Genomic DNA, 26589 nt, shown 5'->3' on the forward strand with positions numbered 1-26589 from the left:
TAAAAATTGAGCAATGGGTTGGCTCGAATGAATATCTATGGCCTGCCAGTTGTGATTAGGCCCGTGCGACCTATATTGTCATATTCATGGACACTGCCATCAGACAAACCGGAACTATCACCGAGCCCATCTAACACTACAAAATAAGGGTTAAGATTTGAAGGGGTGGTACAAAATCAGCACCCAAAGTAGTGATAATGAGTGCAATTATGCTCATTTTGTGCATCTTTAAGGGTGCAGGTAGCGACATCAAGCACACTAATATGGTGCAGAAATGAACCATGTAATGGATTTGTTTTGTATTTATATGTTTTAATGGGTCAACAAAGACCAAGTATAAGCAACAAAAAAAAAAAGCCATCGATTTTATAGAAGCTCAGCATCCCTTTTATTTATTCCACATTTCTCTGAAAATATTTGATTTCATCTCTTTCGTTGAATATTACTTAGAAAAATGATGCACCAAACGATTTACTGAAATTCATTTTATTCTCATATTTTGGGTTTTTATACCCTCGCATTGCATTTAGTTTTAAAGATATGACTAGCTGGACTGAAAACAAGATATCTACCATCTACACCCACCTTATAATCTTGCCAAGTCGACTTATAAAACATTATATGTCGACATGGCAAGATATGAATTGTCCAATGCCCGGCGAGAGTCCAAATATCTCCCCAAGTTGATATATAACTTTTTATAAGTCGACTTGGCAAGATAAAATATCTCGCCATGTTGACATATAACTTTTTCATAAGTCAACTTGGCAAGATAACGTATATCGCCATGTCGACATATAACCTTTTATAAGTCGACTTGGCGAGAGAACGTATCTTGCCATGTCGACATAATAAGGTTATTATGTCGACATGGCAAGATAAAGTATCTCGCCAAGTCGTCAAGTCGATGGCACTTTAAAGGCTCCGTACAGGACAGCAATAAAAGAGATGTATTAATGGTTTACCATATCCATAATTACAAGGTGACACGACATTTGCTCCTGTGGCATTTGCTCCAGTCTTAATATCTCAGAGGGCATAGGGTTAGAGTTAGAGACTTTTGGTTCAGAATAATGTAAAGATAGTGATTAGGGTTTCTTTACTTCTGACAGTTGGATTTTTACGTGCAGATTTTCTGTCGGAGCAATCGTCGCCGGAGCAAATGTCATAGAACCAATTAGAATGATATAACAAAATGTATAAAAAGATGTAGTATAGATGAAATCATAGCTTATATATAGGCAAATAGGCTTTCCATTATCATCTATCCCATAGGATAGCAATTGAATCTTGGAACTCTTGTTGGAATGCTACCCAGGGAGTAGAGAGGTGCATACATTGTATGCGGGCATGCATGGATCCGATGACCGGGGCTGTAAAGCGCTTTGGGCTATAATGGGAAAAGCGCTATATAAAAAGATATTATTATTATTATTTGTTATTATTATTATTATTATTATTATTATTATCATTATTATTATTATCATTATCATTATCATTATTATCATTATCATTATTATTATTATTATCATTATAATATTATAATGTTTCAAAGGGGGGGGGGAAGCTAGTTTTGATTTTAGCGGTCCCAAATTATGGAATAGTTTACCAATTCACCTTCGATCATGTACTTCTGTTGAATCTTTTAAAAGAAATTTGAAAACATTTATTTTTGTTGTAGTGTAACTGTAATATTGGAGAGCAATTTGTACAAAGCGCATAGAGCAATTTTAATTGATTATGCGCTATATAAGTACCAATTTATTATTATCGTTATTTATTATTATTATTATCATAGTGAATGATATGATAAACGAAGAGACGTGACATGGGTATTTTCAATAAACAGCATACCAATTTTTCTTAGATGATTAATTAAAGAGCGAGGTAGTTCTTCTTTCAAGTGATGCATGTAAACCCGTAGAACAATCTTTTATCAACTTTCATTATCTGCCACTAGACCAAGTGGATATACATGTGCATTAATTCGATGACATGAGTTGATAGCACACACACACACGCACACCCTCACCCACTCTCTCTCTCTCTCTCTCTCTCTCTCTCTCTATATATATATATATATATGTGTGTGCCGTGTGGGTGGGTATATGAGGGGGGGGGGTGTGTGTGGGTTTGTGTGCACTAAATCTAACCAATATCTAAATAATTATGATACAGACTATATCACAAATTCCATAAATTCAGTTGATGTAACCGTTCAACAAGGTACACGATGTGATTATTCATTTTCAATTTTTTTTACATGAAATGTATTCACGCCATTAAAAAGAAAATTATTGGTAACACAAAATCTCAGATTTTCAACTAGACCCCCCCCCAGCTCGCACTTGCACCTCACATCTACAATCGCCATGGTAACAGGACTTTTTCTGTTTGTGCACTTTTGGAGCTCTCTCCCTGCACACATTCACGATGCCCCAACACTGACACTTTCAAGAAGAGACTCAAGACACACCTTTTCAGAAACAGCACCGATAGTTATGTATTTGATTTGTTTTATTTTGCCACTCTGTAGATCATGTAATTTTGTATTAACTGTTTCTATTCGAATGAATGATTCTAAATAATGTAATATCTTATTATGTATTGGTTATCATTCTCCTATACTTTTCTCTTTCATTCTGTATATGTGTAAACAGCGCATTGATACTTTTGTCCTATATCAATATTATTGTCATTATTATTATCATTATTATTATTATCATTATTATTTTTGTAAATTTCAGCTAGGGTAAAAGAACCTCTATAACTAAAACAATTAAATCATTAGGCGAGGTCTACATTGCTATCGCCATAATCATCATCATCATTACCATTTTTACGTTTATTTTTATATCATCGTAAATGTTACTTTTATTTATAAAGCAATATATTTATTATCATCACCTTATTACTAACACTTCCATCACCATCATCACCGTCATCAAAGGCTATCCCTACTGATATTCATCATCACCACAACCAGCAGCAGCAGGAGTATTTTTTTAATTATTATTTCCAATATCAATAGATTTGACATCATGATATCATCTTCATCGCCGCCACTATCACCACCATTATCATTAGTCATCATTCTTACTGATATTATTCTTATTATCATAATCATCATTTTTTTAAATTTTAATTTATAATATCAATGGTTTGGTTATTATCACCTTATCATCATCACCACTACCATCGTTTATATCACCATCTAAAAAGACCATCGTAATGAAGATGCCCCCCCCCCCTTCGAAAAGAAAACAAATGAAACACCCCAAACTATGTACCAAACTAAAATCACTATCAATAAAAGGAGGTGCCATACATGTAGGTGCGACAATCGTTATTTGCTTCATCTGGTTCATCTCTTGGGAGTGTAGCCACTTTAGGTTTCATCCCATTTGCTTTAAGATCTCGACTAACCTGAATAAAACATAACATGATACAAACGATTAAATTAACAACTCTCTTCCGTGGTTCGTATTCAAATGGTCAAAAAGCAGTTGGTCTATGGACTAAACATATCTGGTCTACTACCAGTTTTATTAAATTGCTGTTTGGTCAACACCGATCGACTACGACTCTTGGTTTAATATCCACATAGTCTAATTAGCGAATGTCCAGATGCTAGATATTCCACTTCGTCTATTATATTGCATTTTGTCAGATGAAAATTTGGTTCATGAACAGTTCATTTTATCATATAGACTAAATGGTGGAAGACCATCAGGCAAATGGTATATAGACTAAATGGCAATTGAATCAATCATTGCTTAGCAGACTAACTAGGATCATACCATGCATGATGAGACCAACTGTCAATTCACCTCTGCCGATAATGAAACAGAATCATAAATTATCATGCTTCTATGTTTTGTTTGTTTGTTCATATCTATTTCCATATAAAAATAAAATATATACATGCTCAATTTAACATAACGTACAGATCATATGGAGGATGGCCCATTTCAGCGGTATTAATAAAATACCACTGTTCTTCCATGGGGTCCTTTAAAACATAAATACATGCATATAAAACAAATATACAAAAATATACATAAAACTTAATTGAATACGTGACAAGAACGAAAATTTTGACTTGAATATTTCGAACTACCTACCAAGAACACTCTGAATTTATTTTTCAAGCAGCTGAAACCTTCCGAAGAATCTAGATTTGGGCCTATGAACATCCCAAATGAAAAATCAAGGTTTTTTTTCGTCAATGTAAGCCCATACTTTTCAACTACAAACTATCAATCATCCTTTGAAATAGCTAAAATTTCAACGTGTTGAAAACTTAATCTGTTGAATTATGAAAAAAACTACGTTTCAAAATTTAGATAACCCCAAATGTACAAGGAGTCTATTTCGTTTAATTGCGGACGAGGGGCCATGACGCGTCCTCTCAGTTCTGAAACACGAATTTTAAATTAAAATTTGACTTGCAGACTGCGTGACGATGTCGAAATTCAGCATACGCGTACCTTGCAAGCAGCTGAAACCTTCCGAAGAATCTAGATTTGGGCCTATGAACATCCCAAATGAAAAATCAAGGTTTTTTTTCGTCAATGTAAGCCCATACTTTTCAACTACAAACTATCAATCATCCTTTGAAATAGCTAAAATTTCAACGTGTTGAAAACTTAATCTGTTGAATTATGAAAAAAACTACGTTTCAAAATTTAGATAACCCCAAATGTACAAGGAGTCTATTTCGTTTAATTTTAAATTAAAATTTGACTTGCAGACTGCGTGACGATGTCGAAATTCAGCATACGCGTACCTTGCAACGTGACCCCCCCCCCCTTTGTGGAGGAGGTATAGGGAGTACATAGATTTCGTTCACGTTACCTTTGGATCATTCAACAATAAATGAACTAAATCTGGATTCTAGAACTCTTAACTTTCATCTTCATAAAAAATAGTTTATTTTTACCTGTTCCGCCTCTTCGAAGACACGAAGGAAGTTATTTCCGAGGGCGCCCTTTATTTCTTCTTCAGTCCATTGTCTCTGGATGAGTTCTGTTACCAGGGCAGGGAACGTGGTAACATCTTCTAATCCCTCAGGGGCACTACAATATTATACACAGACAATTGCAAAAATTGATCTTTAATGTTCAATGTTCACTTAATTGCTATAAGCATTTAAGTTAAACGTTAAAGGTCAGATTGTTTTCCCTTCCGTTTGAGGCCAAACAGTCACTACCCCCCCCCACACACACACACACAAACATGGTTATACCTATCATTTCACATAGATAGGGAGTTTCAGGACGAAATGGCTGTTCTGATACACAAATTCTTGTCAGAGTTGTTCTTTCTTTATTTCTTTATTTTGTTTTATTTGCCCAGGGTAGTCTCTTCAGTACAAAACTGCTTTACAAGAGAGCCCTGTTAAAATAACAAACATATTGCAATATTATACAATGTAAGAGTAAAACATTACCCATACAACATACAGAGAAAACATCTATAAAACCAGAAAACAACAACAAATAACACCAGCATGATAAATAGAAATACTTAAAAAATAGAGTAATATAATAAAATCAGTGGCGGATGAAGACAAACACCAGTAACATTTGACGTGCGTTTGACAGTACATTTACTCTTTTATTGAGTCCGTACGTAACGTAAGAGCTTAGACCTCATTTTATAAATGTATTTTTGTACATTGAAATATTGGCATTCGTATTGGGTTTCATTACTTATCTAACCTCGTTTTTTACTCATTTGTTAATATAGCCAGCTATGTAATGATGTCTTATTTCTATTATTAAGAAGTTACATTTTATTTACCGGACCCCTGAAAAACAATATGATTACTGATGGAATTACATGGTTAAATGAAGAAAAAAAATAAACCAATAAATAAACAGATCAGTAATTGCAAATATAAACATGTCGAAGATTTCGATTTCTTTTTTTCATAATGAAAAGGGGGCTGAAGAATCCCACATCTACCCAAAAGAGGCCACCATTGGCGCAAATCTTGACAACTTACGTATCAATCCCGTCGTAGTCACTGCCAAACCCGACACATTCCCAGCCACATACCTCTTTTATATGATCCATATGATCTAAATAATGATGAAATTGTTAATTAAAAGAGATAAGAATTTTGGAATTCTAGCGACAACATGGAAAAGGAAATAAATAGGAGTGTATAAATGAAGAGTTTAGTTGCAAAAGGGCTTAGGTCCACTTTGGACCATTCTGAGAAAAACCATGTTTTTTATTCTCACTTACTGCAATATTCTAATGAGAAACTAAATTGTCATGATGTACTACCCTATCATGTGAACATAAAATTGGGTATAAAAGAAATCTACCTGTCTTTAATTTTTTTCTATAAATTCTTTTAGAAATTATCATTGTGGACCTAAGCCCTTTTGCAAGTAAATTGAAATGAATCCAATCTATGTTGATTAAAAAGTGATTTTTCTTTGCCACTTTTTTCACGTTTTCATGTGAATTTCAAATTTTCTTTGTTTTCATCAAAGCAACTAAAAATTTAGAGGTTTTGAGACAGAAAACAATAAAATTTATGAACAATGGACCTAACCCCTTTTGACAAATGAGCTCTTCAGAAGAGTTTGTTTGCAAAAGGGGTTAGGTCCACTCCAAGAAAATCATTTTTTTAATTCTCCTGTATTGCATATTCTTATGCGAAACTAAATTGTCAAGATTCCCTACCATGACAACATAAAATTAATTGGGTATAAAAGAAATCTACCTTTATTCATATTTTTTAAAATATTCTTTTCCAAAAAATTCGGTGTGGACCTAATCCCTTTTGCAACTAAACTGAAATGGACCTAACCCCTTTTGAAAAAAAAGTGATTTTTCTTTGCCATTTTTGATCACTTTTAAATAGGAATTTCAACTTTTCTTTGGTATCATCTTATAGAGCTACTAAAAATCTATACATTGAGACCAAAAAATCAAATTTGATGAAAAATGGACCTAACCCCTTTTGCAAGTGAGCTCTTCAATTGTTTTATTTATGTATTTATTTATTTGTAGTTTTATCTATACAGGGTAGCATTGTCAGTTTCAGAACTGCTTTCCACAACGGCCCTGTCTGCATAACATACAATTTGTTATAATTAATACAATTAATATAATATTTAAGAATTCATTTGTAAAAAAGGTCTTGAGCTTTAATTGGTTTTCTTTTCAAGCGTTCATGAATGTCGACCTTAAAGGAAACCAAAACCCAAGAAGAGAAGCAATCTTATTGGAAAGAGTAAAATGAGAGGAACAATTTAAACAAGTTTTATCAAAATCGGTTATGAAATAAGCAAGTTATGGAAGTTTGAAAAACTCTTGTTGTACTTTATATGGGGATCCTCAAGTTAGCAAACGTGCTTCAAAACTTTGAAAACTATTGTTAAACTTTCTATGGGGATCCTCAAATTGGCAAACGTGCTTCAAAATGGCTGATTTTGTGGATCACTCTCCATTTGTTTTGTACACAAATTTTAAAATTTTCCCCTTTATTTTACATATTTAATATTATCTCCTCCTGACCTTGACATATGTGGTGTGAACTATATTTTCCCATGACATATGTTGTGCTCAGGAGGCAAGATGCAATTTGAAAGATAATGAGGAAAATCTGAAAATTTGTGTACAAAACAAATAGAGAGTTGTCCACAAAATCGGCCAATTTGAAGCATGTTTGCCAATTTGAGGATCCCCATAAAAAGTACAACAAGAGTTTTCAAACTTCTATAACTCGCTTATTCTATAACCGATTTTGATGAAACAAGTTTTAGATTGCTCCTCTCATTTTATTCTTTCTGATAAGATAGATTTTCTCCTTGTATTTTGGTTTCCTTTAATGTTATGTATTTGTGTGTAAACCTGACAAAGAAATGAAATCAAAATTAAACGGTACACATGATAAAAATAATATGACTTGAACAGATAAGATCAGACAAACAAAACACTGAAAGTTTCACCAAAATCGGACAAGGAATAATAAAGTTATATTTTAAAGTCTTGCATTATTTCGGTAATTCGGTAATTTCTATGCATGTACGTCGTTTCTGTAAGCCTGACAAAAGGAGAGTCACCCAGACATGAAGTTGCTTTGAATCATTGGGAGGGGGGGGGGGGCAATTACAGAAGGTTTCGCGAAAATCCATGCAAGTCTAGATGTATGTATATTTACAATATCAATTTTGTGTCATCGCACGCGGATATCTCCCAAACAATATTACGTGATGTAGATTCATTAAGATGTCATTAAAAGTATAATGCCTGCGAATTCGATGAATCTCCAGACATGCATACACGCCTTTATTAGAAGGCATTTAGTTACTATTGCGAAATATATATTTTTTTACAAATTGTATTCTATAACACTGTTTGCCAGCTCCACGTATGTGACGTCGCAGAATATGAATATAAACTTTTCATGTTCCCCTTTGAAAGAGTTAAGTCAAATCTGCATAGAGGTCTAATGTGTCTCTTATCATTTTCTCTTATTCTAATTAATCAAATTGATGTAGAGTCCCCTTTACCTCACACCCCGCCCAGACCCCTCCTCATCATTCACCTCGATCATCATAAGTTGAGAAAATATCATACCTGCTACTTGAGCCAGCGTGGCATACGCAGGGTCGGCCGTAACATTATTAGGTGGGCAGTTGATATATAACGTGTAGAAGTTCACCATTACAATTCCTTTGTTTTCTTTCTGAAAGGAAGAAGAAAAAGGACACATGATTTGAAGTCATGTGTTGTATTCACAGCAACGAAATCGACTCTTACCCCCCCCCCCAAAAAAAAAAAAAAATAATAATAATAATAATCATCATCATCATTATCACTTGGAATATGTTGGACTCGAAGTTCATGTCCTGGTTACAGTGTGCCTCACAAGGACCTCAATTACGGGAGACAGATCCGTCTACCAACTTCAGTGCCACAGTTTCAGCCTTTTCTAATATTACATGGACATGCCTCGACATACAGGGTGGTCGGCTCTCACAAGGATACCATGTCCTGCAGACGCGCTATCCACTCTGTAGAGGAGCCAATTTCACTGCCTCATGTCGGCAAGCGCATTCTAGGAAATGAAGCTATATAGGATCTGACATCTTCATTCCTACCGAGTAGAAACGTCCATGTACAAGAATATACTATCTTGTAGATCCAGCTGGTCTCAATCCCGTGTCTCAATGCATTATAGGAAACTTTAACTTGAAAGTAAACGCCGTCACTTCACCTAGCTCTTTTAAGGATGGCTTCCTCGATCCCTTCCCTCAGTACATCATCACTGGTTTATGTTGGGATCTCCAAATTGAGCCTCTCGATCTCAGACTGCCCGATCTAGTATAAGTTGGTTAGGGGCGCGGCTTCGTTTTCATCCACACTGACTGAATGGTCTTCGAGATGAAGGACGTCATCATTACTCATAGTGTGACTTCTCCACACCCGATGCATTGTCTCATCTTCGTAGCTTGCTTGGATTTCCAGCCGGCCTATCGGTTGAACCTCTGGTTGTTTAACAGCCACCCAAGAGTGATGCATGCATGGTCGATTCTCTTCTGGACATGTTGGCGGCCACACATAATTATACTGCTTTCTTGTTTGCTCAGGATATTCAGTATATAGGCTATGAACATTTCCTAATCATTTTGTTATAAGAACGCTCCATGTCATTATTGCTGGATTCTGTGTCTAGCATAAACCATCGATCTACACTAGATATGAAGTCAGCCCCTAGTATGGGACATCCAAATGTCTGATCCATTATGCGGCACAGTAATAAAATGCAAGGTCCATGAATACACGGATCTTCCTCACTGAATCTGGTCCAGACTTCGTCCTGGCGATGATGTATGTGTTGTCTCTTTGGTTGAAATGGCTTCTGAAAATGCGATTATCAAGGTACGGTACACATGTCTTAGACAATTACGTTTCTGCAGTCTTGATTTCAGCCCTTTCTAATTTGTCACATAGACCACCTACTGAAGCCTCTCCATCTCTTTAGCAATGGATTTCCCGGAAATCTGTTTGAAACGGGCCCCATGTGCTCTGTTAGATCAGTCTCCTTACTGTAGAGTTGAGATACCTGCTATCTCGCGCTGATGATACCACAGTGAAATTCAAAGCTCTATCCCTTTCCTTGACTCTAGCTGCAAGGTCGTAGTTTGTTAGTTTCTATTAGCTGTTCTAGTAGGTTCCTAGCTAGCCACCATCCCTGGACCCACCCTTTATGCCTGATTAAAAAACAACAACATATATCTATGACTATAGGATTTGTGGTCGTGTTTGGGTATGTTGTTTAAAATGTGAATATGACTTGGATTATGTTTAGAATTTGCTAGACAGAAAAATCAGTCTGTTATTAATAGCTTTCAAACATCTTTTGACTTTTCTAGTTGGTGTCGGTCAGTGGATTCAGACGTAACCTCTTACGTAACACCCCTGCACAGCTTGAGGGAACTGATTTTGGTCAAGGGTGGGGCTACATGGGCATGAGGTTATAGGATTTAAGTTTGGCCGATTATGTTTAAATTTGTTATTGTCGCCAGGAATTAATAAAACTAGAATTGCTTCATTTTTGTCGTTACAGTACATACCACTCTCGTGAGGATACTGTCCGGTGCGTTTCGGTAGTGGTTGCATAGTGCGTATGCCGAGGTGTGGCTGAAGATGACCGGTGCTTCGGTTACATCAAGAGCGTCATTCATCGTGTCTACTGAGACGTGAGAGAGGTCAATGAGCATGCCCAGACGGTTCATCTCACGAATCACGTCCTGTGTAATCGATAAAACAGAATGGATATTGATAAAATAAGAATTCCCAAACCCAGTACCATATTCCTTTCGCACAGTAGGTCAGCTTTAGGAAAACTTCCACATCCAATCTGGACTACGGGGAGCATTCTTTTGTATTTATGGCAAATCAGGGGTAAAAACTGCCCAAATCAGACATCTCAATATGGCATGATTTTTAAATATAACCTAATTCTTGCGGGTTCCGAAATAAATCAAACCTTGTCGCTATTAATATATATTTTCATTTCTATAACGCACATGAAAATGTACATTAGAATACTTTGTTCGAGTGCATTACTTGACACCCGTCCCGAATTGCAAGAAGGTCTGTGCCACTAGCTGGCCGAGAACCCTATCACACGAGTCTGGTAATACAGCCGCTCTACGGATAAATGGCAGTGTGACCATCAGAACAAAAAGCAGAGCCTATACATATACATCATGTACGAAGTCAATACATCCAGCAAGTTAATAGGCTGATCCAGGAGAATAGAATTAATTTGAGATTAAAATCACCAATAGTCCTATCTGGAAGTAATTTAGAATTTCAAAAATGCTATCAAACGCATTTCCTACATTAATTTCTCCGTTCCTACCTTCCCCGTCAGCCTCTCTCTGCAAGTTTCTTTTTTCTCTCTGTCTTTTAATCTCTATCAAATCTCTCTTCTTTATATGATAAAAGAAAACCCCTGGTTATAGGTTATAAATCACAGGCACGCTTATATTGCTTCAGGTAGGTCTTATACCTTTCCAAATTCGCTGAGTCCATTATGTTGGTCTTCTGGTTCAAAGTCTTCCTTCCAGTTATCGGCCCTACAGAAATAAATGTTAACTGGTAGAAATCAATATTTGAAAAAAAAAAAGTGAGATAGAATAATTACAGTCAGGCACACATCCACTTCTACGCACAAAAGACCTACGCACAGAGGGACGTATTCTCTACTAAGCGCTGTTTTTGGTAAATTGCGAATTCGTCTGCTGCCAACTCGTCCACTCACTACATGGTCTACATTCATTTAGTCTAATGCCATTCCGTCCATCAACACTTCGTCTAACAACCATTTGGTCCAATTATCACTTTGTCCAATCACCATTTCGTCTATGACAATTTCGTCTCATAACCAGTTGGTCTAATATCCATTTTGTTTACATTCATTTTGCACAATTTTACACTTAGTCCAATTAGACCATAATGATATTTGGATTAAATGGCCATTTGACCAACTGGTTATTAGACGGAATGGCACTGTTAGACTAAATGAAAGCAGACCATGTGGTGAGTGGACGAGCTGATGGTAGACCAAATGATAGTGGACGAGTTGGCGATTGGACGAATCGGCATTAGACGAATTGGAATAAACCCTGTTTCCACGGGGCTCGAGGACGTTTTCCAAAGGTTATGCAAGGGCGCGAATGTACAAAACTTAAGATGCAGCAAAGTCCAACTTTCGTATTTCATGCGACAAACGTGCAACGGAAGCTTCGTCAATTCCTAAATTAATATAACATGAAGTATAATTAAAATGCTATTAATAACAATGAAGTACATAGGGTTAGCATATTTCCAGGTTCTAGGCAGTGAGACCACACAAAAGAAATTCAAAGTGATTTAAAATTTAAATGAGGTACGAGACCCTGTAAATCGGCCACAGTACAGAAATAGTCATCTTTTCAAAGGGTAAATTGTCAAGAGAAAAAAGGAAACCCCCAATGAAATTGAAAATCTAGTCTCATACAAAAATGACTATATAATTAATCAACACGCTGTCATAATTATCACGGGATAGATCCATGTAATGATCCGTTCGGTGTAATAATGGCATAGGTAAAAATGGCAGAGGTAATCATGGCAGAGGTAAAAATGGCAGAGGTAATAAATGACAGAAGTAATAATGGCAGAGGTAATAATGGCAGAGGTAAGAATGGCAGAGGTAAAAATGGCAGAGGTAATAAATGACAGAAGTAATAATGGCAGAGGTAAGAATGGCAGAGGTAAGAATGGCAGAGGTAAAAATGGCAGAGGTAATAAATGACAGAAGTAATAATGACAGAGGTAATAATGGCAGAGGTAAGAATGGCAGAGGTAAAAATGGCAGAGGTAAAAATGGCAGAAGTAAAAATGGCAGAGGTAAAAAATGGCAGAGGTAAAAATGGCAGAGGTGTAATAAATGACAGGGGAAATATTGGCAGACGTCATAATGGCAGAGTTAAAAATGGCAGGGGTAATAATGGCAGAGGTAAAAAGCCAGCGGTAATAATGGGAGAGGTAAAATGGCAGAAGTAAAAATGGCAGAGGTTATATATGGCCAGTCTTAAACCCCCATGCAATAAAATTTCAAAAATCCTCCGCATGTAAATAAATCAAATAAAAAGTGCATGTCACGGTTATGCATTTCATCATATCATTTGTCGGCCAAAAGATGTTATTTACGAATTCGGTGGAAGTGTACCGTGAGGGCTTTTTGAAAAGAAATCAAAGGACAGATTTTTTTTCATTCCTATTTATCAGAAGCAAAATAAACCTGCACTGTACTCATTTATCTTTTTATAGCATTCTTCTTTGTCTGGCTGTTTCTTTTGATCTAAAGCTTTGCCAGGTTTACCGATAAAAAAGGGAGGAAGAATATACATGAGAGAGGTGGAGAGACAGAGAAGGTTTTGGGGCGGGGCAAAACATAAAGAATATAATATATAGGGGAGAGTATAGACGTTAAAATTGTCTCAAACGATTGTGGTTAAATATCTTGTCCTTATTTGTATGTCGTCTGTACTATTCTTTTTAAATATTTGAATGACAGTAAGCATGCATTCCCAGGTTCGGCACTGAATTTGTCATTCATGAAAATCAATAATAATCTTGTTTGCCTGGTGAACCAATTTGGGGTCGATCGAGGGTCTGGTTCAGGTTCTTTGAAAAAAAGGAAGACCCTGGACCTTCACCACTGCATCCAATATGATATTGAATATAATATCGTCTTGATGATCATAAACATTAATTGGTAGCGGGAGTGCTGTTGGGTATTTTGTACACCATAAGCAGCTTTTTGGGTATTTTGAACACCATAAGCAGCACATCCTGGAAATTAGATTGGTATGCCAAAACAGTGCTTCTCAACCTACCAAAATTTCGAGAAAGCGATATGACTACTTAATTGTCTCGACTCAAAGATAGGCAATGATTATAATGATCATATTAGTGCGTAACATTATGATCTTCTGCTGTGAATTCAATCCAGCCTTTTCCTCTTGACAATGCTTGAAATACTCTTTTGGCTTCCCTGCACTCTTCTGATGTTTTGTGTTTTGGTGTCTATGAAGCGTTGACGGTTTAAGCATTTTGACAATATAACTTCAACACATTTGACACATATTGCTTTTGGTTCTGCATCACTGCCAGTCATGATGAATCAAAATTCAATGTATTCAGGGTCATATTTTCTTACAGTTACCTTCTGAGATTTTTCAACTGTAGATTGTTTCCTCTTTCGTCCTTTCGCTTTAAAACACGGCCAATTCGGATGAAAGTATGTTTCGTGAATTTTGAACACAAAGCTCTGAAGCACATTTGAGAACTACTGCATTCGCAAAGGTCCGGGCGACAATATTACCCATTTTTCCAAAACCGTGTACAAAAACGTAAAAATGACCATAGGAATATGATATTTTGCATGGTCAGCCCCCCCCCCTCCCACTTTGAAAACCATTCTGCGGCCCCTGTTACCTACAATATGCATGCACATGAGGCCTGAGGTTCACATCAAAGTTAGATCGAAATCATCATATAGGGCCATCAATGTGCATGTGCATGTAAATTGTAACATGCTTGATGCCTAAGCATGCTTTAGCTTTGTTTGACCCACGTAGACCGATCAAACATAACATTTTCGGACATAAAATAGTACATGTGAAATATGCTTTAGATTTTCCCCATTCTTTTTTTCTTTATCTATTATATAATCATAATTATTATAATTTTTTATCTTAACTTTTCTGACCTAAATGAACTTCATTTAGTTGGAATAAATCCTTTTCTTTTTGTCATTTCCCCCTTCTGAACAAAATTCCCCTTTCATTTTGGAGTGAAAACTTTTTTCTTGGCTTTTAACAAACCATGCAGCACCCCATATCTCTTTCATTTTTGCCTCTGCGATATCTTTACCTCTGCCATTTTTAACTCCGCCATTTAACACTGTTAGAAAATTTCTACTTAAAAAACACGAAAAAAAAAACACAAAACGTATACATTTTCGAGAAAACGCAAATATGTTTTGTACCTCTGCCATGTTTATATCAATAAAAGTAATATAATATCCGAAAAGAACGAATTCTATTGATTCTGATGATTCTAAAGTGATCCAATTTTTTTTTAAAGTTTTGCAATTTTATCCCAACGTTTTTCTATTATAAAGATTTATTAAGAAGAACATCAGAGGGATATGTTTTTATAACCAATCATGACCAACACATATGTATATAGCAAAAGTATATATATTTTTTCTTTTATTAAATCAATTCATCGCCATCATTATTATTATTATCATTAATAAGAGTGTATGATAATAAGCATATTTGTTTGTTTGTTTGTTTGTTTTATTTTTATTTCTGCGTTCACAATACATTATCATAAATATTTACATTGTTTGTAATATACAAAATAATTCATAATGCATACAATATAAACATAATACATAATTTGAAGGAAAAAATGGTGTGGGCATATACTTCACATTTTGATAATAAAAAAGGAACATTATCAACATTTAATGAACGCAGGAGACCGCCATCGTGAGCGGTTAAGCTTGTAATTGATGGCGGCCTCATAAAAAGGGTTCGTGACTATGATTGGTATAATTACTGAACAAGTGGGTGCAATGCAGGTGCGGGTGCAGAAGATAGCTGTAGAATTTATATTTTTTATTTAATTTATAGTGGTAAATGGTTATTAATTCGAAGGTTGGGATGAATAAGATCGAATGATATTTCTTTTAACAGTTGATTTTAAAGAGTATAAAGTGGAACAAGATTTAATATTTTCTGCAAGATTATTCCAAATGTCTGGACCATGATGTCGAATTGATTTAGAGGTAATTAACAGTCTGGGGTTTGTGAGATGAAAGTTTCCAGATGTACGAGTTGGGTAGGTATGGACAGAACTATTGAACTTAAACATCTCATCAAAAGACGAAGGGAGTAGGTTATTAATATACTTAAACATAATGATAGCTACTTGAAGAGTATACAAGTCGGCAAGTTTTAGTGTTTTCTGTTTGAAAACATATATAAAAAATACATATCAAAAATCTGCTTAACAAATTTTTATAATATCTTGATCATCTGATTCAGGTTGCAATCCTTTCATTTATGCAAATAGTCTGACACGTTTCGTGATTTTATAGTCATATCTAACAAAACGTAGGGAGGGTTTCTTAAAAAAAAAAGAACTGCAGGTTGGGACCATCCTTCGACTTGTACTTAATTAATATAATTCAATTTAGGCCTATATACTTCATGTCATTTGTGTAATTTAGGAATTATATTGCATAACATTCGTACAAGTCTTCAGAGGGTTAGCATGTTCAAAGCCAAATCATGCAACTGTCAAGAAAGATAATTGATATTATCTATAAACAGTCACCGTAAAGTTGACCACACGAATTCATGAATTATGGGGAATTATCAATGGGATGCCAAAGTTTTGTCTAACAAAAACGAGAAGAAACGATGAAAATACTGTATATATAATAAACAAAAAACCCAAATATACACATGAATACCTATATCTTAGACTCAAATGTCTTACACGTGACCCGATTGGGGATCAAAACATTGAAAGTTAAGGGTAACAATTTTGCCTGATAAGACAATGAAGGACAATCTTCTTTAAGCATGTGAAGATGTTAAACGACGACCTTCTTGAACATTATCGCCATGATCTTTATAAAAAGATGCAGCCATATGTGTATTACTTTCATGATTGTAGTTGACTTGAAAATAACTCAAACTTGAAGACTGAAAACTACCACATGCTTGATGCCGTTCTGATTTTCGCTTTAATCACTTGACACTTGCAGATTTAGAGAAATATATGCTGTTTTCAATATTTACTACAACAAATAAGCTGTAGGCCTATTTGAAATATGTAGTCCTGCATGCAGCGAAACAAAAGTATTGATAATAACTAATATATGTCAGCACTTTGATTGCTTGATTCAACACTGTAGAATCCTCACAAACTATTAATCATTTCGCTTAATTATAAATTTGCGATCGAGATGAGTTCTCATGATTAAATAAAGAGCAGTAAAATATATACTTTGATGAAAGGTTTTTATGTTCTATAGAACTACTATAGGCCTACATTCTCTAATTATTACCATAATATAGTATAAAGATCAGTGTGAGATGAAGCAGGAATACATGTACAAAGCCAAAAGGCCTGCTAAAATAATGAAAAGCATTTTTTTCTTAAAATTAACACTGGATTTGCCTACATGTATAAGGTAAAATTCGGCTGTACTTTTACATCCAAATAGTTAAAAGGTAAATAAAAAAAATATAGAGAGGCTTTGGATGAATCTTATTGTACAAATGCTGATTGAGTGTCCCTTGTAATTTAACATATTGAACATATTGATTATCAAAAACCAATTTTCTGTTTTGGATCAAAAGAAACAAATCCTTCAAGAAGTAATCAAACAACACTGACTGCAGTCTATAGCGCACTAAGCGCTGTGCCAAACTTAGTAATTACTGAGCTGATGGACCAAACAACGTTGATAAGATACACTGCTTCTACCACTTGAGAAAATGATATGACTCTTTATTTTTAACAAGTACACATGCAAAGAAAGATGAGTTCAGGGTAAGATATCTAACGGACCATTAACAAACTGTAAATCCTCAAAGATGACCCAAGTTATTGATGTGTAGATCAAAAAGATGATCACGTGATGTCTCTTTATATGACTAAAGCACTATACAGTGCGTCCCAAAAAAAACTATACACTTTTGAAATGGCTGCCAAATAAAAAATGTAGCACTTTGGGGAAAAAGACTTACATATATGGAAAGCCAATAAAGTCAACTTTCAAATGACACCAAAAAGTTGGAAAACTATTCAGGCTTGAGCGAGCACTGCCCATTGAAACAAAGGGTATGAAAATTAGGGTGGGCTGGAATTAGCCTTCCAATTTATGTCAGTTTTTGAGAGGCAGCAAATCCTTTCGAACTTGCAAAGTTAAGGGCGTTGTGATAAATTAATGATCAACCGTGACCAGTTTTGGTTGCATAAGCAAATTTTATAAATTATTAAATTGAACTTTAATGCATGAGTGAACACAAATTACACTTTTTGGAAAGCATTTCAACTTTATTATTTGGATATCTTTTTGGGCAGCATTTCAACTTTATCAAGTGGATTTCAGCAATGTGTTCATGGGAGTCGGGAGAATAGGGGGTGAGCTAGGACTTAAGTGGGAGAAGTAGGTTGATGGAATAAGGCTCAACAGAACATTCAGTCCCTGCCCCCTCCCTCTTTCCCGCCCTCCCCTCCTGTTGAGAGACTAATGGCTATTGTCATGTACGCGTGAAGTCCAGAGCAGAATGTTGATTTAATGATTAATTCTGAATTGGGGCATCAACTTTTCCTATCAATCATTTAATCAACAATTTATCAGTAAATCAACTTATTCAATGTGCAATGTGATCAATCAAACATTCATATTTTTCAATTAATTATTTCATTAATCATCATAATCATTAAATTTCTTGGTAATCATTCAATAACAAAACTGACCATCAGCCACCGGTCACTTGGCAGTTATAAGTTTTGAATACGCTACAATCCAGGAAGTGAGACAGAGAGAGAGAGATGGGGGGGGGGGCTGGGAAATGGTGGTGGAGAGGGGAGGGTACATATGACTTTTAATTTGTAATTTTTAAAGGACAAAAGGAAGAGGAATGCCCTTTTAACAAAGTCTTAGCATATCTCGCCCTCTTGCTTGTAACAGGTACCATCACATTACTCTGACTCTCACGAACACACTTCTGAGGTCCACAAGATGAATATGCTTCACTAAAATTACAATTGCTGTTCACTCATGATTAAATTTCAATTTAGTAACTCATGCAATTTAGTAACTCATGAAATTTGCCTAAGAAACCAAAACTTATCTCACTCATTAATTTAGCTTAGCAAGTTCCAAAGGACTAACCACTCAAAAAAACTGTAAGGCTAATTCCTGCCCAGCCTAGCCGAGCTTAGTCTCTCAGGAGAGAAGCGGGGGGGGGGGGGGGGAGGGGGTTGAGATGGAGAGATGGGTTGCTAAATGTTCTGTTGACCTTTATCCCATCAACGTACTTCACCTACCTAAGTCATATTACCCCCTCTTCTCCTGACTGTCATGAACACATTGTTGAGATCCACATGATAAAGACAAAATGCTGCACTAAAAATTGCAATTCATGATCACTCATGCTTTAAATTTCAATTTAATAACGCATTAAATTTTCACAAACAATAAACTGATCACAACTGATCTTTAATTCACCAAATAACCCTCAACTTTGCATGTACCAAACAAAAAACCTGAAAGAAATTGGAAGGCTAATTCCGGCCCACCCTAATTTTCATACCCTTTGTTTCAGTGGAAAGTGCTCGCTCAAGCATGAATAGTTTTCCAACTTTTTGGTGTCATCTGAAAGTTGACTTTATTGGCTTTCCATATCTATAAGTCTTTTCCCCCAAAGTGCTATATTTTTTTATTTGGCAGCCATTTCAAAAGTGTATAGTTTTTTTTGGGACGCACTGTATATAGATACAGGTCACATTGGTTGAAATTAACTGTCAATATTTGCAGAATGAAAACGTTACGATTTTATGTAATAGAACTCATAAAGGAGACACTTCCTTCAAGTCAAAAAGAAAAGTTCTAGCAGAAACCAGTAATTTTTCAAATTACTCGCGAACGAAAAGCGACTACAAGCCTCCCAGCCAACAATTTGCGAAGGCATACCGAACATTAATTAAGCACATACAAGGTCGTTTCCTACAAACGCATCTTTACCTGGCATATATAGATCGAACTGATGGCACGTGCGCGGCTATGACATCTACGATAGAACCGAGATTCTTGATCTTCATTAGCCATGGTATCTCTAATATGTATGTTGAAAAAATGGATATAGAAATGAAATAAAGCAAATAATTTTTTTTTCGAATCGAATTCAAATGGTTTCATCCGAACCGGCACCTTTCCCAGCTTTGGTGATTTTATTTAAACCAACTTATTAGCCATAGCTAGAATCCCTGACAAATGCTCTTGCTATAAATAAATATGCAATATGAAGCGAGTTGCTGACACAGGCGTTTAATTTTGCATAGTTATAAGTATTATGAAATGATGCTTAGCTAGATCCCACATTCCTTCCTCGCCTCTTGTATCTAGAAAGATGTAAATCAGAGGGTAGTCTAAATGCACAGACCTTCTGTTATCGCATAGTGCATGATACAAAGTCTGAAGCAGTGAGACTACATGTAGATTCACTTATGACTGTGACTGCTTCTAATCACACATACTTTAGGGATTGGGAGCCTAATCTCAACCCTAGACATGGTAATATTTATATAAGTGTCAAATTCGAGTCTGTGCCATGAGCCCTGGGAAGCGCAGGTTTTTCCAGGGGTGCTGCGTGTATTATTTTCCATAGGCAGCACCCCCTGGAATTCTGGTAGGTGTGTCACATAGAAGAAATGTATGGAAAATGACCAACATCTTGTGCTGACACCATTTTGGGGGGCATTTTAATTTTTTTTGCACCAAAACGACCTTCATTTTGTAGTGAAACTTTATAATTATTTTTTTTTGCTAGTCAAATGTACATAAGCGGATACAGGTGGGTGGGGCCACGGGGCCTGTGCTCCCTACTGGTGGAGCAGGAAAAAAAGGAAAGAAGAAAGGGGGAAAGGGATTCTAAAAAAAGAAAAAGAAAGTAAAAGAGATGAGAAGATAAGAGGAGGAGAAGAGTGAATAAAATAAGGTGAGGGGAAGACTTGGAATATTAAAAAAAATCTTTCATGTCACTATATAAATTTTTCGCTCGCGCTTCGCGTTCGCATTGTATGTTTGATGAGATAGGCCTACATAAAATTCTTCCTCAATAGGCTGATATGGAGCTTAAATATGAAGTTTTGAAGTCAATATACAAAACAAAGGCCCTATTTCAAATCGGACATCGAGCTTTCATTATCTTTTTAATTTTTTTATTTACAAATTGATTTTCAAAAAGTGCTCTGTAAAATGTCCGTTTTATTGCCTCAGTATCAACATTTTCAGCTCGCGCGAATTTACGCCTACTTCAGCAGCCCCAGCCACAAAATCGTTCCCAGGGCCCTGGTCTGTTCCTGCAGACTAAGTAGAGACCATCCAGGTGGGCGTTTCATAAAGCTGTTCGTAAGTTAAGAGCGACTTTAAGAACGACTGGTGATCCTTTCATTGGCGATGGTTTAGTGCATAAGAAAGGATCAACAGTCGTTCTTAAAGTCGCTGTTAACTTACGAACAGCTTTATGAAACGGCCCCGGTTATCCTTACCAAGGTGTATTGCAGCTATGGGTTATAGTCATGTATCTGGTACCAAGGTCATAGAAGGCGCGAAGTACTGCAAAACTGTTATCGATATTATGACCTCCCTCGACTCCTATAAGAGAAGCAATCTTGCCGTTCTCAAAGGCGTCTCTTATACCTGCAAGATGATGAAAAATATATATATATAAATGACAAATGGTTTTGTTGCCACTATAACGATTCGTCTATTGCCAACTTGTCTACTCATCACACGGTCTACCTTCATTTCGTCTAATGCCATTCCGTCCATCAACATTTCGTCTAACAACCATTTGGTCCAATAACCATTTGGTCCAATCATCACTTCGTCTAATCACCAGTTCGTCTAGGACCATTGCGTCTCATAACCAGTTGATCTAATATCCATTATCTTTCGTTAATTTCGTCCAATTAACACTAAGTCCAATTAAACCAAACGGTATATGGACTAAATGGCTATTGTACCAAATGGTTATTAGGTGAAATGGTGAGTGGACGAAATGGCAATTAGACCATGTGGATAGTGGACGAACTGATGGTAGACCAAATGAGAGTAGACGAGATGGTATTTGGACGAATTGGCACTGTAAGACCTATTGGAAATAAACCTTTCCCTCGTCTTCGTCTTCTCTCAACTTCATCTCTCTCTAACCCCCCCCCCCCCCTCCTCCCCTCTTTCTGTCACTCACCTTGTGCAGTTGTGACGAATTCGAAGACTTCTGGGTACTCCTGTACCATCCTCTTGATGACATCTATCTGAGCGATAGCGTGCACGACAGCATCTTTATATTGTGATGTGCAATAGGTGTACGCCGCCCAAAACTAGAAAGTAATAATATAACAACAAAGAGAACGCAATGTGGGGCAGATCCAGGATTTTAAATGAGAAAAAAATACAGGTCAAGATTTAAGCGTTTTCTTAAGAATGAATACGTGTTAGTTACATGTAAACAAGCATGGTGTCCAGCTGCCCCCCCCCCCCCTGCCCCGAGTAAAGCTTACCTGTGCTCCAACTAAACCTTCCCTGAGCCTAGGAATGTCTGTATGAGATACGTTAAACGTTGGACGCTGGTTGAGGTCGATGCGAGCCAAATCGTTGTCTTCATAAATCACTAGTTGCCAAGGTAAATCGTTGTGCCTGCATACGACATGAAAAAGGATGAAGTGTGAACAATATAGAAAGTAAGCTAAACTTTGGTGTATATACGGGGCATTACATTTGATTGCATTTGACTGGTTTATGAATGATTTATCTCAACGGTTTCACTAGACCTATATTGTTTTAATGTAGTGGTAACTTCCAACATGAGAGGGCCTAGTGTGGAGTTCCCCAGGGCGCCGCACTTGGTTTTGTCATGTTCTCGATTTTTACCATTTATCCAGTGTTGCCTAATTTGTCTGCTTTGTCTTCAGCCGATACACAAACTTAAACGTACTCGTTTGTGATTCTGATTTACTTAAAATAAAACAATCAAGAATTATTAATTGAGGTTGATATTGGTTCCATGTCATGATGCTAATAAATTAGTAATGAAAAAAATAAGACAATTGTAATGTATATTAGTAAAGAACATTGAAAATGATTACATTTCTGAATGTGGTATGATTAATAAATTCTTAAAATAAAAAACTTATTAACAATGACTATTTTGTGCATTAAGCCAAAGAAAGCACCATCATTATTATTTCAGCAAGTTTGAATGTGATTTTTTTGAGAAACTTCATATTGTGGCATGGCCCAATCGCCCAAGTATGAACGAAAGAGTCCTTAGTCAATTATGGGACGAAATAATTTACTTGTTAAAATAGCTAGCACTTTATTCACAGGCATTTGCGGTATCAGCCTTCAGATGAGTCTTGCGACTACAGAAATATAAAAATACTAGACTTGTGGGGGTGTTGCAAGAAACTTGGATTTGATCGCAAGTCAACATTGTCTCTCCAAATCAATGGAAAGTCATGCATTTCATTACAAATTTGTACTTGATTGATGGCCTGCTTCTTGCATCAACAAGTATAAATTCATATTAGGCGGATCAAGGGGGCCCCGAGCCCCTCTCCCTTATAGGCGGAGCCAAAAAAGGGGGTAGAAAGAAAAAGGAAGGAGAAAGAGGGAAGGGAAAAAAGAGAGAAAAAAAAAAAGAGGATTATGACCAGTGAATAAAATAAGGTGAGGGGAAGACTTAGAAAATAATAATTTAAGAAAAATCTATCATGTCACTATGAAAATTTCGCTCGCGCTTCGCGCTCGCATTGCCTGTTCGATAAGATTCATATCTTGCTCAATAGGCTGATATGGAGCTTAAAATATCAAGTTTTGAAGTCAAAACAAAAACAATGTAGAAAGTTTTAGGCATATCTCAAGTATTTTAATTTGTTTTTAAGTTTTGAAGTCAATATACAAAACATATTTCAACTAGGACATCGAGCTTTATTGATTTTTTTTTTACAAATTAAAGCTAATTATATTTTTGTCTTTGATAATCGATACTTTGACAGATCCCATAACAAAACATGTTTATGCCTACAAAACAAATGGTAGAAAATACAAAGAAATACACAAGAAATTCAAAGAACAATGATATAGATAAACATTAACTGTGGTATTATATTTCAAGGACAGTACAATTATTCATACTGATGCAAATGCTATTTGTACAAAAAAATATAAAACGTTTGAGCTGAAATTATCAAATTATAGCGTAATATAGAAAAATATGCATAAATTTGCATAATTAATCAAACCCAAACAGAAATAACAAATTTTCCTGAATGGTACACATTATGTATGTTATGTATGTAGAATTTTGCAGTATCCATGTCTGCGAAAGCGAATATTATAAGAGAATATTGTAGAAATAAGATTCTGAATGGTCAATTTTGCAGCCATTATGTTTATGCAAACTAGGTAGTCAAAATCGGCTTGAGAAATTGTGTGAAATAGACCGGTTCCCAATTTTTACCCCAAAATGCTTCTAGAACCCAAATATTTCCCATATGGGTCTTGTCTAACTGGGGTCTGTTACGACTTAAGTCTCGATCTGACTGTCTTGTTCGAAAAAAACCCTTCTCTTTCATTGCATACACACCGACAGTGGCGTAACTACGGGAGACATGGGGGCACGTGTCCCCCCCTCCCCCCCCCCATCGGCTGGCAAAAAAAAAACCGGAGTAAAGGAGAAAGAAAGGAAAAGAAACGTAATGGGAAAGAAGAAATTATTGTACATTATAATGTTATATTATATTATATATATTATGTTATTTTACATAAGAAATATTTTTTCATAACTTTATGAAACATAATTTGCTCAGGGCCTATGTCTTCACTGTTCCTGGTGTTCGCATTGTCTGTTTAGCGAGATATATGATCCTGTTGAACTAAAATCTCCTGTTTTCAAGTCAATATACACCAAATGTATTTCCTCGCACTTCGAGTTATTATTGTTTTATGTAACTAGTGACCTATGCTTCATTTTCATGACTACTTAAAGTGATTGCCCAATTTTAAGGTCTTAATATAGAGCATTTTCTATCCGTGCTTACGTTCGCATTAGTGGATTGGTGAGATATGTCTGCTCTTCATGAATTCCTAAAATCAGTCCTTAAAACGTCTCTTTTTCTGATCTACATATCAAAAAATTTCAGCTCGCGCTTCGCGCTCACATCATTTGGTTAGTGAAATACGTATGGTCTTAGTGAAATTCCTACAAACAAGCATTCGAATGCCCCTCTTCAGGTTTGAATTTCCTCGATTTTCAGCTCGCGCTTTGGGCTTGTAATATTTGATTAGTGAGATGCGCATGGTAATCATGATTACAATGACTACAAAAAGTGCTTCATGTGTTCAGATGTAATGCTAACAAAATCAGCAAGCGCTTAATTGGCACTCGCATTAGATGACTATGGTGAGATATGTATACTCTTAATGGATTCTTTTAAAAATAGTCCTTTAAATGTCCCTGTTTGGGGTCAATATATACAAACATTTCAGCTCGTGCTTCGCTCTCTCATTGTTTGTTTAGCTAGACAGGTACGTCCCATGGGTTACAGCCCGATAGTCCACGGGTCCGATAGTCCGCGGGTCCGATAATCCGCGGACCCGCGGACTATCGGGATGTCCCCCGTATCATGATTACAAAAATTTGCTTATGATGTCCCTTTTTAGGTCTGAATATCAAAAATTTTCAGCTCGCGCTTCGCGCTCGCATTATTTGATCAGTGAGATACATATCCGTTTAATGGTACAGTCCTTAAAATGTCTCAATTTAAGGTCAGTATACCTGGCAACTGAGCACGCTCACTAAGTGACTCAAAATTTTTGCTGGTGCCCCCCCCCCCCCATGCCGTGACCCACGGTACGCCACTGCACACCTATATATTCCCGTGTTTCACAGGGTGACAAGTGAAAACGAAAGAAGAAATAACCAGCAATCAAACAAGAAGCCAACGATACTTACTAAGCCAACGATACATACTAAATTATGACGTACCCGTCTATCAGAGGCACCTCTCTCATATACTGCCTGGCCAAATCTGAATCTCTCTTACTCTTGTTATTCAGCGACACGGGAACGGCGATCGCGACAACGATGGCCACCAGCAGGATGGTGATTCCGACAATGATGAGAATCAAACGACCACGCTCCATCGTCAATGATTACGGTTCCAAACCACGGCAGTGTGAGAAACACGAATGAAAATATCCAGGGTAACCCTAATTGGAGAGAGATAGTTTTGATCTCCTCTGTGAATCGACCTCCTTGTGACGAATGACCGCTAAATAAGTTTCCAAACGGAACACACAAGTACAGATGCAGCTTCCTATTATAAACTCCACGCCCACTTCTCCGATTCCCTTTAAATGGTCACAAGTTCGATGTGCCCTTTGTATGTTTTCAACGTAAAAACAGTATTTTAAAGCATAGTGGAGGTGCCGTGGCCGAGTGGTCTAAGGCGCCTGGCTAAGTGGCTATACATGAAAAAGTCCGGGGTTCCATCCCCGGCCGCGGCAGCTATGCCCATGAGCAAAGGCATTTAATCTACAATGCTCTTTTATCCTGCTTTCAAATAAATGGAAATGCTATATGCATTATTGGTAACTAGGTTTGAACTTGTTAAAAAAAATTAAAGCATAGTGGGAAAGAGGAATCCTCGCAAAATATCAATGAAAAGAATTGAGGTACC

General features: G+C 36.4%; 1 protein-coding gene across 1 annotated transcript; it reads right to left on the bottom strand.

Moving 5' to 3' along the window:
* Positions 1 to 2477: 2477 nt before the first annotated feature.
* On the bottom strand, positions 2478 to 26237 carry LOC129253908 (dipeptidase 1-like). Its single transcript, XM_064095251.1, has 10 exons — positions 25896 to 26237; positions 22408 to 22543; positions 22095 to 22227; positions 21394 to 21544; positions 11549 to 11615; positions 10605 to 10781; positions 8605 to 8713; positions 6011 to 6086; positions 4943 to 5078; positions 2478 to 3426 (listed from the first exon to the last, which is right to left on the bottom strand). The coding sequence occupies exons 1-10, from the start codon at positions 26051 to 26053 to the stop codon at positions 3307 to 3309; spliced, it is 1263 nt and encodes a 420-aa protein (XP_063951321.1). The 5' UTR covers positions 26054 to 26237; the 3' UTR covers positions 2478 to 3306.
* Positions 26238 to 26589: the final 352 nt, after the last annotated feature.

Source organism: Lytechinus pictus, chromosome 2 (genome assembly GCF_037042905.1).
Source record: "Lytechinus pictus isolate F3 Inbred chromosome 2, Lp3.0, whole genome shotgun sequence".
Lineage (NCBI taxonomy): Eukaryota > Metazoa > Echinodermata > Echinoidea > Temnopleuroida > Toxopneustidae > Lytechinus > Lytechinus pictus.

Bases quoted from the DNA above. Each gene is read 5' to 3' on its own strand.
- LOC129253908 (XM_064095251.1), bottom strand. From the start codon at position 26,053: ATGGAGCGTGGTCGTTTGATTCTCATCATTGTCGGAATCACCATCCTG. The intron at 22,228-22,407 runs GTAAGCTTTACT...ATTACTTTCTAG, and splicing joins AAGGTTTAGTTGGAGCACAG to TTTTGGGCGGCGTACACCTA. The intron at 10,782-11,548 runs GTATAAGACCTA...TCGATTACACAG, and splicing joins GACTCAGCGAATTTGGAAAG to GACGTGATTCGTGAGATGAA.